This window comes from Arachis ipaensis, chromosome B10 (assembly GCF_000816755.2).
Source record: "Arachis ipaensis cultivar K30076 chromosome B10, Araip1.1, whole genome shotgun sequence".
Lineage (NCBI taxonomy): Eukaryota > Viridiplantae > Streptophyta > Magnoliopsida > Fabales > Fabaceae > Arachis > Arachis ipaensis.
In genome coordinates, this window is record NC_029794.2 from 72,584,177 (window position 1) to 72,600,465 (window position 16,289).

Consider the following 16,289-nt stretch of genomic DNA (forward strand, 5'->3'; position numbering starts at 1 on the left):
TGGTGCACGAAATTGTGATCTCCAGGCTCGAACAAATCCTGGTAATGGCTCTAAAGCTTGGTGCTCTGATCTTAATTCATAATTGTCACAACTTCGATACAACTAACCAGCAAGTGAACTGGGTCGTCAAAGTAATACCTTACGTGAGTAAGGGTCGAATCCCACGGAGATTGTTGGTATGAAGCAAGCTTTGGTCACCTTGCAAATCTCAGTCAGGCGGATTTAAACATGATACTTTATTAGATTAAAATAAACAATAAAAGGGATAGAGATACTTATGTAGATTCATTGGCAGGAATTTCAGATAAGCGAATGGAGATGCGGTTTTCACTTGACACCTACACGCCACAAGCACATGGTTAGGGACAGCTTGGTTTAGCCGCTTAGACCAGGATTTTATTCCTTTAGGCCCTCCTATCCACTGATACTCAAAGCCTTGGGATCCTTTTTATTTGCCCTTGCCTTTTGGTTTTAAGGGTTATTGGCTTTTTCTGCTTGCTTTTACTTTTTCTTTCTATTTTTTTTCGCCTATTTTTTTCTCTTTTTTTTTTTTCTGCAAGCTTTTGTTTTTTTGCTGCTTTTTCTTGCTTCAAGAATCATTTTTATGATTTTTTAGATTATCGAATAACATGTCTCCTAGTCATCATTCTTTCAAGAGTCAACATATTTAACATTCTTAAACAACAACTTCAAAAGACATATGCACTGTTCAAGCATACATTCAGAAAACAGGAAGCATTGTCACCACATCAATATAATTAAGCGATTTTTGGAATTTTCGAAAATAACTAATAATTTTGAAAAAGATTTGATTTTTGAAAAAGATAAGATTTTCAAATTGAAAATTTGATTTGACTCATGAGAAACAACTTGATTTTAAAAATTTTTGAAAAAGTCAATCCAAATTTTCGAATTTGATGAGAGAAAAAGGGAAAGATATTTTTTTGATTTTTGAAATTTTTATGAAAAACATGAAAAATATGCAATGCATGAAATTTTTAGATCAAAACAATGAATGCATGTATGAATGATATGAATGTCAAGATGAACACCAAGAACACTATGAAGAACATGATGAACATCAAGAACATATTTTGAAAAAATTTTTTAATGCAAAGAAAACATGCAAGACACCAAACTTAGAATTCTTTAATGCTCACGCACTAAGAATTCAAGAATGCATATGAAAAACATGAAAAGACACAAAACAAAAAATCATCAAGATCATACAAGAAGACTTACCAAGAACAACTTGAAGATCATGAAGAACACTATGAATGCATGATATTTTCGAAAAAATGCAAGATGCATATGCAAGTGACACCAAACTTATAACATGACTCAAGACTCAAACAAGAAACATAAAAATATTTTTGATTTTTTTTATTTTCTAATTTTTTTGGATTTTTATTTTATATTTTTCGAAAATTTAAAGAAAAATAAGGATTCCAAAATTTTTAATATGAATTCCAGGAATCTTGCCATGTTAGTATAAAGCTTCAGTCCAGGAATTAGACATGGCTCACTAGCCAGCCAAGCTTTCAATGAAAGCTTCAGTCCAAAACACTAGACATGGCCAATGGCCAGCCAAGCTTCAGCAGGTGATCGTGGATCAACAGCGGGTAGATCAGGAACAGTAGCAGGTGGATTAGCTCCAACTAGCTTGCTCTTGATAACCAATTGCAAGCCTCAGTCCAAATGAATTTGGACATGGCTTTACAGCCAGCCAGGCTGCAACATATAATTACATGGGCTGGAGTGATTAGTTGAATACCAATCCCAAAGTAGTTTGGGTATGGCTTTACAGCCAGATATGATTCAACATATTTCATGAAACACTAGAATTCATTCTTAAAAATTTTTGAGGCCATAGAATAATTTATTTTTGAAAACATTTTTATAATTTTTTTCGAAAACATATGAGAAAATTTTAGAAATATTTTTTGAAAAATTTTTGAAAATAAAATAAAAAAAAAATTACCTAATCTGAGCAACAAGATGAACCGTCAGTTGTCCAAACACGAACAATCCCCGGCAACGGCGCCAAAAACTTGGTGCACGAAATTGTGATCTCCAGGCTCGAACAAATCCTGGTAATGGCTCCAAAGCTTGGTGCTCTGATCTTAATTCATAATTGTCACAACTTCGATACAACTAACCAGCAAGTGCACTGGGTCGTCCAAGTAATACCTTACGTGAGTAAGGGTCGAATCCCACGGAGATTGTTGGTATGAAGCAAGCTATGGTTTCCTTTTCTTCCTAGTAATTGATGCTCAGAGCCTTGGGCCATGTTCTTTTTGTTTTTGTATTTTCTTTATTTTCTTTTGTTTTGTTTGCTGCTTCTTGGATCAATAAATGTTTGAGAACCTCCACAATACTTCTTTGAACTCTATGTTCTGCCTATGAGCTCCCATGCAAGTTTTCATAAGCATGCAACCTCAATGCATAATCATACAACTAGAACCACCACTTCTCCTAATCTTTTGCTTGCCTCAAAATTGTTTAATTCCTCAATCCTTCTTTTCAAAGAACTTTCATGTAATGCATTTTTGAAATATTGAGTGCAAACAAGTTTTGGAGAGTATAGTGTTGTAAATGATCAAGCATCTTGATTATTGAATTGCAAAAAAACTATACTAGACAGAAGGACAGATATGGGTATAATATCACTTTCAATCACAGCAATATCTGATAATGAACAATACAATCTTTTGGAGTTTACTTGCTGTCCTCTTCCTCATCATCATTGCTGGTCTTCACATTCCTCTTTCACCTCTTTGATTGATGATGCTAAATCTTCCCAAAAGTTTGTATGGTACTCTGCAGTGATATTGAAAGTTGCTTGTTCCCCAAGCACTTGAAAAATGGTTAGCATGCATGATTTATTTTGTGGGCCTTTGAACTTACTTTGGTGTGGGAACACCAAACTTAGTACCTTGCCAATGGTTCTCATGCATCAGATTAACCATGTGTGAAACTCTTTTTTTTTTCAAAAGCAATAAAACTGAAAACTAGGAAACAGAAGAATAGTTAACTAGTCCATCTTAAGTGCTTGAAGCTAGCATTATGCAGAAGGCGAGAATATATTTTATGATGGGATTTTGGTGGAACACCAAACTTAGAATCCTTCATTCTCCCTTAGATTGTTTTGGTGTGCAACACCAAACTTAGCTTCTTGCAATATAGATAAAACTAATTAATCTTTTTAATGAAATAGCTATGAAAAGAGAACTACCTCAGGTTGGGTTGCCTCCCAACAAGTGCTTCTTTATTGTCACTAGCTTGACATCCTTCATTCTTTGATCATGGAGGCTGAAAATCATAGTGCCTCAGCTTTTCTCTTCTTACTGTGAACTTCCTTCCAGTCTCCTCTTTGATGATCTCTAGGTGTTCATGTGGAAGGATCCAGTTCACAGTATAATACTCAGATAATTGTGGAGGCACCTTCATTGGTTGGGTGTTTAATATCACTTTATCCCCTGGTGAGAAACTCTCAGTGGGGATTTTCTGAATCCCAGCATTTCTCCCTTCTATCTCTTGCCTCTTTCCTCAACCCCCAAAATGTTTCAGGATCAAAAGGTGTGGATTCATCGCTCTTTCCTCCTATCACAAAATCAGAAACACAAATAGAACCAGAAACTAAAACAGAGCACTCTGTAACTTGAGTGCAGTTAGAGTTAGTAGAGACAAAGTCTCGAACAGTTAGTGTGCTAGTCCAAAAATAAAAGAAAATGCTTAATCTAGATCACCACCTCACTTAATCATTGTCAATCTATTTCAATCCCCGGCAACGGCGCCAAAAACTTGATGTGCGGAAAACGATCCGACACAAAACTCACCGGCAAGTGCACCGGGTCGCATCAAGTAATAAAACTCACGGGAGTGAGGTCGATCCCACAAGGATTGAAGGATTGAGCAACTTTAGTTTAGTGATTGAATTAGTCAAGCAAACAAGTGTTGATTGTGTGAAATTGTGTTGACAGGAATTAAATTGCATGGAATGTAAAGGGGAGTGGGTGATTTGCAGGAAATTAAAGGGAACAAAAAGAAAAAGAGCTGAATCTTAAAGTGCAAGTAATGTAAATTGCAGAAACTTAAAGTGCAAGAAATATAAATGACTTGAAAAATAAAAGGGGAATGGGAATTGGATCTGCAGGAATTAAACAGGGAAAAGTAAAACTTAACAGAATGAAGAGTAGTTGATGTAATTAATTGAACCTTATCTCAAAACTAAAAGGAAAATAAACTTGGTGTAGTAATTAAACAAGGAAATTAAAATGGAAATCAATAGATCTCAGGACCGAAGAAATCCATTTGTGAACCGGACCATGAACCATTTACGTTTGAGTCAACGTTGACTCAAACGTCCCTTGTGTGAGGCATTATGCAGATACCCTTCTTGCTGTCATCCACGTTTGAGCCAACGTTTGAGGTCAAATGTGAGCTCAAACGTGGTTCTTCCCAGGCTCCCTTTTTGGCCAACGTTTGGCCCAACGTTTGAGGCAAACGTTGGCGCAAACATGGCTCATCTAAACCATCAATCAGGGGTGCTTTGCCATGCTCTTCCTTGCCAAAATGTAGCCAACGTTTGACCTCACGTTTGAGGCAAACGTTGGCTCAAACGTTGCCGTGCCCAGGAGTGCTCTCTTTCATTCTTTTTGGCGCCAACGTTTGACCTCACGTTTGAGGCAAACGTTGGCGCAAACGTTGCCTTCCCCTGCTTCTTCTTCAGCCAACGTTTGCCTCAAACGTTGAGGCAAATGTTGGCGCAAACGTTGGCTCTTCTCCAGGGTGTTCTTCATCTGCTTCTCACGTTTGAGTTAACGTTTGAGACAAACGTTAGCTCAAACGTTGATCCCTCTTTTCAAGCCTATTCTTGCAACCTTCTTCCAAGCTTTATTCCACCTATCATCAATCAACAATTGTATCAAAGCTATGCCACAATCATGAGAGTTATTCTTCTTCTTGTCATATGAGCAATTATGGCACAAAAACTCATGAAAATGCATCAATTTATCCATGGTTGATTGAATCAAAGGAAACATGAAATTCTACCCAATTGGCTTACTTATGGCTCAAGAAAGTGCATAAAATCTATTGAAAACAAAAGAAAAAGACTAGTGAAACTAGGCTAAGATGACTTGTCATCAGATACATTAGCGCTCCAATGGCACTAAGATATGGTACTTCGGACCAAGCATATCTTCAGTCTCTTCTTTAGGATGGAATTGATCCTTCTCCACATCCAAAGATCTTACGATCATTGGGGTACTCAAGGGATGTGACTTATCCATATAAAATCTTTTCATGATCTTCTCTGTGTATATTGTTCGATGAATAAAGATCCCATTTTTTATATGCTCGATCTGCAAGCCGAGACAAAATTTATTCCTTCCTTGATCTTTCATCTCAAACTTTTCTTTTAGAGTTTTTATAATTGTTGGAATCTCTTCAGGAGTTCCAATGATATTTAGATCATCAACGTACACAGCAATTATAATGAATCCAGATGCAGATTTCTTTATGAAAATACATTGATAGATATCATCATTCTTGAATCCATTTTTGTCCAGATACTCAATAAGACGATTATACCACATTCGTCCAGATTGCTTTAGACCATATAAAGATCTTTACAATTTGACTGAGTATAACTCTTATGAATATTCATTGGATGGTTTAGATATCTTTAGTCCTTCAGGGACTTTCATATAGATATCCCGATCTAATAAGCCGTATAAATAGGCTGTGATCACATCCATTAAGTGCATATGTAGTTTATGATATGCAGATAAACTAACCAAATAATGCAATGTTATCGCATTCACTACAGGGGAATACGTTTCTTCATAATCTATACCAGGCCTTTGTGAAAAACCTTGTGCTACAAGTCGGGCTTTGTAGCGCACAACTTCATTTTTCTCATTTCGTTTTCTCACAAATACCCATCGATATCCAACAGGTTTTACATCTTCTGGTGTACGGACTACAGGTCCAAAGATTTCACGTTTTGCAAGTGAGTCTAATTCAGCCTTCATGGCTTCTTTCCATTTTGGCCAATCATTTCTTTGTTGACATTCTTCGACTGATCTTGGCTCAAGATCCTTACTTTCATGCATGATATTTAATGCCACATTATATGTAAATATTTCATTGACAATTGTCTTATTTCGGTCCCATTTCTCTCCTGTAAAGACATAATTTATCGAGATCTCATCATTTTCACAATTTTCAGGTACCTGAACGTCTTCTGGCGTTAAAATTATATTAGAATTTTGGACAACTGCAGGTGTCTCTACTATATCTTTTCCAACAGGAATAGTATTTACCTCTTTTCGCTTTTGAGGATTTTTGTCTTTGGAACTGACAGGCCTGCCACGCTTCTGGCGTGTATTTGCTTCGGTGGCAATTTGTCCAACTGGGACATCAATTCGAATTGGGGCATTTTCCGCTGGTATATAAGATTTGGTTATCCTCTTTGTATCGAAAAATGCATCAGGCAATTCATTTGCTATTCTTTGTAAATGTATAATTTTTTGAACTTCTAGTTCACATTGCCCTGATCGAGGATCTAAATGCATCAAGGATGATGCATTCCAATTAAGTTCCTTTTTAGGAAGCTTATTCTCTCTCCCTAATGTTGGAAATTTTGATTCATCAAAAACGACAATCTGCAAACCGGGCTTTAAATACATCTCCGGTTTATGTCTCAAGATACCTCACTATAGAGGGAGAATCATATCCAACATATATCCGTAATTTTCTTTGGGGTCCCATTTTGGTGCGATTAGGTGGTGCAATGGGAACATATATCGCACACCCTAATATTCTTAAATGGGAAACATTTGGCTGCTGGCCAAAAGCTAATTGCATAGGAGAGAACTGATGGTAACTCGTTGGCCTCAATCGAATAAGTGCTGAGGCATGTAAAATAGCATGTCCCCAAACCGAAGTTGGGATATTTGTTCTCATAAGTAAGGGTCTAGCAATTAATTGGAGGCGCTTAATAAGTTATTCTGCTAACCCATTTTGTGTGTGAACATGAACTACTAGATATTCAACACTTATTCCATTAGCCATACAATAAGCATCAAATGCTTGGGAAGTAAATTCACTAGCATTATCAAGACGAATTGCTTTTATTGGATTTTCTAGAAATTGTGCTTTTAATCGAATAATTTGAGCCAGTAATCTCGCAAACGCTAGGTTGCGAGAAGACAATAAGCACACATGTGACCATCTTGAAGATGTATCTATTAGGACCATAAAATATCTAAAAGATCCACATAGTGGATGAATAGGTCCACATATATCACCTTGAATCCTTTTTAGGAATTCAGGGGACTCAAATCCAATCTTTACTAGTGATGGCCTTAAAATTAACTTCCCTTGAGAACATGCAGCACAACAAAATTCACTAGATTTAAGAATCTTCTGGTTCTTTAGGGAATGTCCATGTGAGTTTTCAATAATTCTCCGCATCATGGTTGTTCCCGGATGACCCAATCGATCGTGCCAAGTTATGAATTCATTTGGGCTAGTAAACTTCTGGTTTACAATGGCATGTGATTCAATTGCACTAATCTTGGTATAATACAACCCAGATGAAAGTGAGGCTAACTTTTCTAATATAACCTTTTTATTTAAATAATGGGTTGTGATACATAAGTACTCATGATTTCCCTCATTCATAGCTCAATATGATATCCATTTTGGCAAATATCTTTAAAGCTCAACACGTTTCTTAGAGACTTGGTAGACAATAGTGCATTATTTATTATGAATTTTGTTCCTCCGGGAAACAAAATTATAGCTCTTCCGGAGCCTTCAATCACATTGCCTGAGCCAATAATAGTATTAACATACTCTTCTTTTGGCACAAGATGGGTAAAATATATATTACTTTTAAGAATGGTGTGCGAACTCGCACTATCCGCAAGGCAAATATCTTCAGAATATGTGTCCTTGCCATTTTTCTTCAAAGACAAATGATAATAATAATAAAATGAGTAGAAGTACATGCACAGTAAAATTATTCACATGAATACTTAACAAACACACATATTAAACTATTCCATCATTGATCAAATGGCTAATATTTTCTTCAAAATCCTTAAAGAAATTAGATACATCATAATGAGTGGTGGAATTTTCATTATTTGAAACAAAATTTGTTTCCTTTCCTTTGTCATCCCTTTTCAAGGATGCTTGATAAAGAACAATTAGATGTCTTGGGGTACGACAGGTACGTGACCAATGTCCCTTTCCACCACAACGGAAGCTTTTATCCTCAATTGATTTACTTTTCCCATTGTTTCTTTCTTTATCCCACTTCTGGTGAGATCCTTTCTTGTGAACATAATTTCTTTTCCTTCTATAATTTTTCTTGTTATCAAAATCTTGCCATTTACCTCTTCTGGGGTTATAAGTTGCCGCATTTGCTTCAGAAAATGGGGCGGCGCCGACTGGGCGCGCTTCATGATTTCTTAAGAGCAACTCATTGTTGCGTTCAGCAACAAGAAAGCAAGAAATTAGCTCAGAATATTTTTAAATCTTTTTTTCTCGATTGCTACTGCAGGAGCACATTCGAGGTATGATAGGTCGAGAAAGTTTTCTCTAACATATCGGGTTTGAGGAGGTATCATTGTCTTTTGATGATTGTACCTTTCTTCAAGGTCTTTCCACAGATCTGCAGGATCTTTTAATGTGGAATATTCATTTTTCAATCATACGTCAAGATGACGATAAAGGAAAATCATAGCTTTGGCTTTATCCTTCTGGGATGTATTATTTTCAGCCTTAATGGTATCTCCAAGATCCATTAAGTCAAGATGAATTTCAGCATCTAGTATCCATGATAAATAGTTGTTTCCAGATATATCAAAAGCATTAAATTCAAGATGAGAGAGTTTCGACATAATAAAAATTTGTTACCTGAATCTTCCTAAAAATTTGATCAGAGTCTCGTGCTGATAACGTGTTATATTATAAGTAAATAAATAAATAAATAAGAAAGAGGTAACAAATAAAATGAAAAAATATAATAAAAGAGATATTAAGAGAATTGTTATTGATGTTGTTGTGTAATCTCTCAGACTATGTAACCTTATTTATACTTATACAAGATTATCTTTTTCAACCTTTTTTAAAAGTTAATCTTTATAAGAATCTTAAGTTTTTTCCTTGAAAACTTCAACCGCCCAAATTAATGGTCATCCACATCATATACTTATATTAACAGAAACTTTTTTTTTTTCGGTTGCATTTTCCGAATGGGGAAGAAGGTTCAGAAACGGCACTTGATTTTTTTAATGTTTTAAATGTTTTCAAGTTGGGATTGGATTTTCAGAACCTTATTCAGTTATTCATGGCCAACTACCTTGCGTAGGCCCTACCAAGGCTCAACATGGGGAATATGTAGCAGTATAGAGTATAGCCAACCGCAACCACATAATTATAGGCACATAATACAGCTTTAAAATATTGGAAAATCCTAAACAGCACTCCATGCGACTAGAAAACGACACCGTTCAACAACCCGCGCCGACTGCGATACTACATTAGTGTCAGTTTCCGCAAATTATTCTTCCCACCGGTTTCAACGGAAAATCTGAAAGTAAAGTACGTTCACGTCTCCTTTTCAAATTTAAATTTCATAATTCATTCATTATTCAACCATTCTTCTTTGAATTTTCTCATTTTGTTTTTTTTTAATTTACATATCTTCATATTTTTCATAATTTATTCTACAAACTGAGATATAGATAGAAAATCAGAGATTGCCATTATTGTCAGTACCAAAAATAACTTTCCTTTCTCCATTCCACGCTATTTTTGGTCTCCGATCTCCCTTCCACTTACAGCGGCGGAAGAATCACCAGCAAAATCAAAATTAGAAAGAAAAGCAAAACAATTTTACATTAATAAAGGATTTAAAGAAAAAGCATCGACATGAGTTCGATTCCTTCGATCAACACACTCCCTGTTGTTGCTCCGCTTCGCTCCCTTTTCCCTCCTCAATGCGGCGAGTTTCTTCCTTTATCCGCCATCCCAAAACGGCGACGTTCATTGTCCTCGGCTGCGTTTCGCCCAGTTTCTTCGGGCCCTGGCCCAAGCCCAGGTCCAACTATCAATTCAGCTCCGGTAAGTCTTCTTCTCAACGGATCAAGCTTCTCTGATACGATAACTGCTCTTTACCCTTCTCAGATGAGGTTATTTTTGTAATTTGATGTTGGTTTTCAGCGCGGGAATGGAAGTTACACAGTTAGTGATTTCATGACAACGAAAGATCATTTGCACGTTGTCAAGCCCTCCACTACCGTTGACGAAGGTAAGGATTTGTTTCTGTAATTTTTTGTTTTTTATTATTATGTTATTTAGTGTTCGTTTTATATTCTCCCAGTTTATTTACTTAAAATTTAAAATTTCAGCTTTGGAGGCACTCGTCAACAACAGGATCAGTGGTCTTCCAGTGATCGATGACGACTGGAATCTCGTAACTTTTTAATCCCCTTCAGCTATTTTTGCATTATTGTTTTTAACGTTCTTCACTTATGTTTTTTTCATGTATTTGTCCTTTCATCATCAAAATGCAACTACTTTGACTTTATTTTACTTCCTCTTTGAGATTTGCCTCTTTTTCTTTCTAATAAAAAATTGCTGCAGGTTGGAGTTGTTTCAGATTATGACTTGCTAGCAATTGATTCTATATCAGGTATATTATATTATTTTATTTTGTTCTACTTTTTGCTAATTCTGAGTTGGAAATCATTTGTGTTAGTTATCCTTTCTACTTTTCAAACTTCGTGTTGTTATTGTTGAGAATGGTGACACTGAAGATGTCAATATGCCATGTATGATAGTGTGGGCATTGAACTTCTTTACAAACCTTAAGCAATGCTATTATAAAATTCTATGGTTGTGCCGAAGTTTGCAAAACAAGAGTTCCGCATCCTGCTGCAAAGTGTCTACTAATCTTTTGTTTTGGCTTTTTAGGTGGTTCTCAAAGTGATGCAAACTTGTTTCCTGATGTTGGTAGCTCTTGGAAAGTATGTGCAACTTTTTCTTCTAACTATGCTAAATAGATTTGCTGTCAATCATTCATAACACCTCTTTTATTCATGTTCATGGAATGTGCTTTGTAAATTGAGATGGGGCCATTCTATTATGTTGTTCACAAACTTAATTCTGAACCTACATGCAATCCTATATGACAATTGAATTTCAATTTTTATTTTTTGCCATGCACACCATTGTTTTGCTGAAATCATAGTATTTCACTGAATACTAGGTCGTTGTAACTCGTTATAAATTCTGAAGCCTTGTGTAAATTTCATCAATTACTTATAAATTCTGAAGCTATTAGTGTTCAAGTTTTCAAAAAATGCAAGATTTTTAAAGGAAGGAAGTGGTATAAATTTTGAAAAATCGTGACAAAAATCATTTGCTTTAATCAGCAAACCTGCATCTTAGTTATCTCGTATTAGGAAATATTGCTGTCTGAAGTATAATTTGGACGAGTGCATCTTTGTTTCCATTTGTATGCTAGAGTCAAGCTTCAGGAAGTAATGATCTGATCATGTGAATGTAGCAAAGTTTTGCTTGAGTTCAGAAATTACTGTTCTGAATAAGTTTACTTAAAAGTCCCAGTCTTTTGCAATAGAAGAATTTTGGAAGTCAGCCAGGTCTTTTTGAGTTTATGAGTCAGTGCCTTCCAATATATATATATATATATATATATGGGATCAGCTGTCTTTCTCCTTTGTTTTTTTTCGGGAAATGTAGGGTACCTTCCTTTTGCCTTTGTATTGACTGCTTTTGAAATTTGCATGGTGGTCTTGCCAATGTTATATGGATTCTGTGATCAAACATGATCCTCAAAAGTATGACTTTGTCAGGACATTAAGATCACTTTTGTGTGTCAGGTAGTAAAGGATATGCATAGGTTCCGTATCTTAGAAATAACAAAATTTTGGCCTGAATTTTTTTAATATTCCTTCCGCTGTCTTCTTTGTGTTACTTGTCATGAAGCAGAAGGGAGCTTGCAATCGTATGAAAACTATCAATATTTTATATGTTAGGAACAAATGTCTATTGAACTATCATTAGTTTATTATGTTAAGCAAAACTGTCTTGTTCTAATTGTTTGCTTCAATGACAGACATTTAATGAGATACAAAAACTGCTTAGTAAGACTAATGGAAAAGTTGTTGGTGACCTAATGACGCCAACTCCACTTGTTGTTCAAGAATCTACTAGTCTGGAGGATGCTGCTAGGTACTGATTTTATGTATAATCAACAACATTGAACTCTGTGTTTTCTTCCCCTTTATATTCCAGCCCATGTACACTCAATAATTCTTCGCCAATGTAAAGGGCAAAAGAAAAGAAAAAACCTACTATAGTTTAATTTTCATTTACATGTTCCCTTAGAATGGCGAAGCTGATCACCTGATGTCTGACACCAGTGCTTATTGTATTAGGCTGTTGCTTGAAACGAAATATCGTCGACTACCTGTGGTAGACAAGGATGGGAAGCTGGTAAGAAGAGTATCTTCCCCCTCTTAATAGTTTAATATATGTGCTTCTTTCAGTAGTGGTTTTTGCTGAATGTTTCTCCTCATTATTGGAAGGTTGGACTCATTACAAGGGGAAATATCGTTAAGGCGGCTCTGCTATCGAAACATGCCGGCGAGTGGTGAGAGATCCACATAGTTTGAGAAAACCTTATTCAAATAGTTTTGCTCACGGTTTGTGTAGTGAAAGTCAGCATAGCCTCTACATGGTTAGGTATTTAGTCATCATCCGATGGATGTTTAGATTATATTACAGATGCGATATGTATGGCCAAAATAGAGTAGCTGAAAACAACTTCTGAAGTGTTAATATGTATAGACGAGGGTGATCAATTGATCTCCTTGTTTGAGATATTTTATGAGCCCTGGATTGTTTCCACCATGGAAACACTATATATAGTCAATTTCTATTCAGGCTCTCGAATAGATCTTTTGGAGCACTGTATTATAAGCTAATTGTAAATTGCTTAGGGTTATAATTTATATATTTAATGTCTAGGTCATTTTTCATATTGGTTTATTCACGAGTTTGTTATTGAGTTGGATAACTCGACTATTTTTGTCACGCCAAAATGTCCTTTTTGCCAATTGCAACTTGCAAGACAAATTGCTGGCATATTTTTGGTCGTTATCTTGTGTGCAAATTGGAATGCAGGCGAAGAAATTTAAAGGTGAAGCACTTATTGCCATGTTTTTGTGTTCTATTTTCTTCATTTTCCCGAGATGAAAACCAAAGCTGGGCATGAGAAAGCAAGATAGAGGAGTCTCAAATGCCAAACAGAACACAATCTCCGCCTCGCACCTAAAGCTGATAGCAGCTACGACAAATAAGTACACTAAATGGCCATAGCACAAGAACCAAACCTAGCATTAGCAATATATAGAATATTTCCCTTGTACTCATTCCCACAACTAAAGCTAGAACAAACCCTTAAGCGGTACACACTTGTATACAGTATACAACCTCAAAAATCCAAGTGGCTGCAATTCATGTTGTAGAATGTAGACTGAAAACAGTTATACCAAAGAATAATGGTACTTTTGCTTTGCATTTTTATTTTTTGTTTTTATTTTTAGTATTTTTTATTTTTAGATTTTGTGAAGAAAAAATAATGAAAATAATAAAACTTTTTCTGTTTTTAATTTCTGTTTTTTTTTTTTTACAAAATTTAAAAAATAAAAAATACTGAAATAAAATTAAAAAATGAAAATACAAAACAAATGTGAGCTAATAGTCTGTTGTTCCCTGTTCCAAGTCCATGTTATCATCAAATAATAGCAAAAAAAAGTAAACATCTTGTGCCTCTTGCAGCGTACCACTTGATCATAATTAAGCTAACATTCTTAGGCTCAAGTACCAACACCACCAATCCTATCTATTTGCATGTTGGATAATTTCAGTACTTAATATCTGTTCCTGTTTCATAATCACTTTAGCTATTATCATTCGTGAAATTTAATCCACAATCACTGCTACTGATATGGGAACAGCTGCACAATGCTTATAGCATGCTTTTTTTTAGATAGATCATGCTTGCTTAGAAATCCTGTATGTAAAATACCGCTTAAATATTATTAAGCGTTCTAGGGTTAAAACATTTCTCCGGAATATACTTTTGATCAAAGTATAACTTAGCTGGAACTTCGAAGACTAATAGCCTAGTTAGAGCCTAAAATTCCACAAACAAATTACCATTGATGCCACTGGGTGTTCACTAGTGAGTTATAAGTGGAAATTTCTTGAGCAATAAGTTTGGATGCCATTAAAGCCTCCTTTATCCTTCACAAGAAGTCAATTTCGTTTGAAAGGTGTTTCCGACAACAACTTAAAAGCACTATGGCAAGTCAAAAGAATCTGGCAACGTGCTTTGGTACGCACGTCACTGGTGACGTTTTAGAGTTTAACCTCTTCTCATCATTGTGAAGCTAACAAAGGCCTTCTATATATCCCACCACCATCCTTCAAAACCAAAACAGCATCTCTAATTCTTTTCATCATCGTTAAGAAAAATGGCAACTGAAACTGGTTTAGTAAAAATGTTCTTCTTCCCCTTCATAGGAGGCGGCCACCAAATCCCAATGATAGACACAGCAAGAGTTTTTGCATCTCATGGAGCCGCCTCAACAATCATAGCCACACCCTCCCACGCTCTCAACTTCCAAAACCTCATAACTAGAGCCCAGAGCTCCGGCCACCCTATCACCATCCACACTCTCCCCGCAGAAATACGCGACGCTACCGACGTCACCGCCGGACCAATGACCGACACCACCGTACTCCTTCAACCCCTCAAAACCTTCCTCCTCCGTCACCCGCCGGACTGCATTGTCATCGACATGTTCCACCGCTGGGCCGGCGACCTAGTCGACGAGCTCCGAATCCCGAGGATTGTCTTCACTGGTAACGGTTGCTTCCCTCGCTGCGTCCAAGAAAATATAAGAAAATACTTGAATCTCGAGAATTTGAGTTCAGATTACGAGCCTTTCGTCGTTCCTAACCTTCCTGATAAAGTAGAACTCACAAAGTCTCAGCTTCCGATTTTCGCGAGAAATCCGTCGCTGTTTCCTGATAAAATGAAGGATTTCGAGGATAAGAGCTTTGGAACTATCATCAACAGCTTTTACGAATTGGAACCTGATTATGCTGATTACATGAGGAACGAGCTTGGGAAGAAAGCATGGATTGTGGGACCGGTTTCGCTTTGTAACCGAAGCGTAGAAGATAAAACCCAGAGAGGGAAGTTGCCCACCATTGACGACCAAGGTTGCTTGAAATGGCTGAACTCGAAGGAACCGCATTCAGTTATTTATGTCTGCTTTGGAAGCTTGATTCGGTTACCACCACAGCAGCTCAAGGAAATCGCTTACGGTCTTGAAGCTTCTGGTAAATCGTTCGTTTGGGTTGTTGGAAAAATTATGAAGTCATCGCCCAAGAACAAAGAAGAAGATGACGAAGATGATGTTCAAACATGGCTCCCTGAAGGGTTTGAAGAGAGGATGAAGGAATCAAACAGAGGATTGATCGTTAGAGGGTGGGCTCCTCAGCTTTTAATACTGGAGCATGGCGCCATTGGAGGGTTCGTGACTCATTGTGGTTGGAACTCAACTCTAGAAGGAATCTGTGCCGGTGTGCCTATGGTGACGTGGCCAGTGACGGCGGAGCAATTCTTGAACGAGAAGCTGGTGACGAGTGTGTTGAGAATTGGGGTGCCAGTTGGGAGCAGAGAGTGGGTGTGGTTTCGTGACGAGTGGAAAGAGGTGGTGGGGAGAGAGATGGTGGAGATTGCGGTGAAGAAGTTGATGGGGGAGAGTGAGGAGGCGGCGGAGATGAGAATGAGAGTGAAGAAGATTGCTGAGAGTGGCACAAGAGCTGTTGAAGAAGGTGGAACTTCTTATCAAGATGTTGATGCCTTGATTCAAGAGCTTCAAGAACGCAAAGTTAATAATTGCAATGGCGAAGTTTAGATTAGATTGCCCAACAATACAAAGAAGTTGTACACTTAAATCCGCTTGAATCCAAGAGAAATAAATTCTTTATACAAGAATTTCTCTGAAGCCGTTAAGCGTGACTATGAGTGAATTCTACGATGGACAGGCATATCACATAATCTCCACTCAATCGTTACTCTATCATCCTAACAACCAAAAATGTTATTCATATATTAAAATTAGTTACTAAAATTAGCTAATATATTTGTATATAAATATATATAT

At 36.6% G+C, this 16,289-nt stretch overlaps 2 protein-coding genes across 3 annotated transcripts; both read left to right on the forward strand.

Moving 5' to 3' along the window:
• LOC107623755 (CBS domain-containing protein CBSX2, chloroplastic) lies at positions 9,459–13,085 on the forward strand. Of its 2 annotated transcripts, XM_021113114.1 has the most exons (9): positions 9,459–9,621; positions 9,864–10,143; positions 10,243–10,330; positions 10,431–10,495; positions 10,666–10,714; positions 10,996–11,048; positions 12,161–12,276; positions 12,468–12,540; positions 12,633–13,085. In XM_021113114.1, exons 2-9 carry the CDS (start codon positions 9,952–9,954, stop codon positions 12,699–12,701), a joined length of 705 nt encoding a protein of 234 aa, XP_020968773.1. In that variant the 5' UTR covers positions 9,459–9,621; positions 9,864–9,951; the 3' UTR covers positions 12,702–13,085. The 2 variants fall into 2 exon arrangements, with proteins under 2 accessions (XP_020968773.1, XP_020968774.1); XM_021113115.1 differs by lacking the exon at positions 9,459–9,621 and having other exon boundaries at positions 9,654–10,143; positions 12,483–12,540.
• LOC107624293 (abscisate beta-glucosyltransferase) lies at positions 14,141–16,130 on the forward strand. The gene has a single exon (XM_016326784.2). It carries the CDS (start codon positions 14,586–14,588, stop codon positions 16,038–16,040), a length of 1,455 nt encoding a protein of 484 aa, XP_016182270.1. The 5' UTR covers positions 14,141–14,585; the 3' UTR covers positions 16,041–16,130.

Excerpts from the sequence above, each read along its gene's own strand:
- LOC107623755 (XM_021113114.1), top strand. The coding sequence starts at position 9,952 with ATGAGTTCGATTCCTTCGATCAACACACTCCCTGTTGTTGCTCCGCTT. Across the intron at positions 12,277-12,467 it reads AGTCTGGAGGATGCTGCTAG|TGCTTATTGTATTAGGCTGT; the intron begins GTACTGATTTTA and ends GTCTGACACCAG. Across the intron at positions 12,541-12,632 it reads TAGACAAGGATGGGAAGCTG|GTTGGACTCATTACAAGGGG; the intron begins GTAAGAAGAGTA and ends CATTATTGGAAG.
- LOC107624293 (XM_016326784.2), top strand. The coding sequence starts at position 14,586 with ATGGCAACTGAAACTGGTTTAGTAAAAATGTTCTTCTTCCCCTTCATA.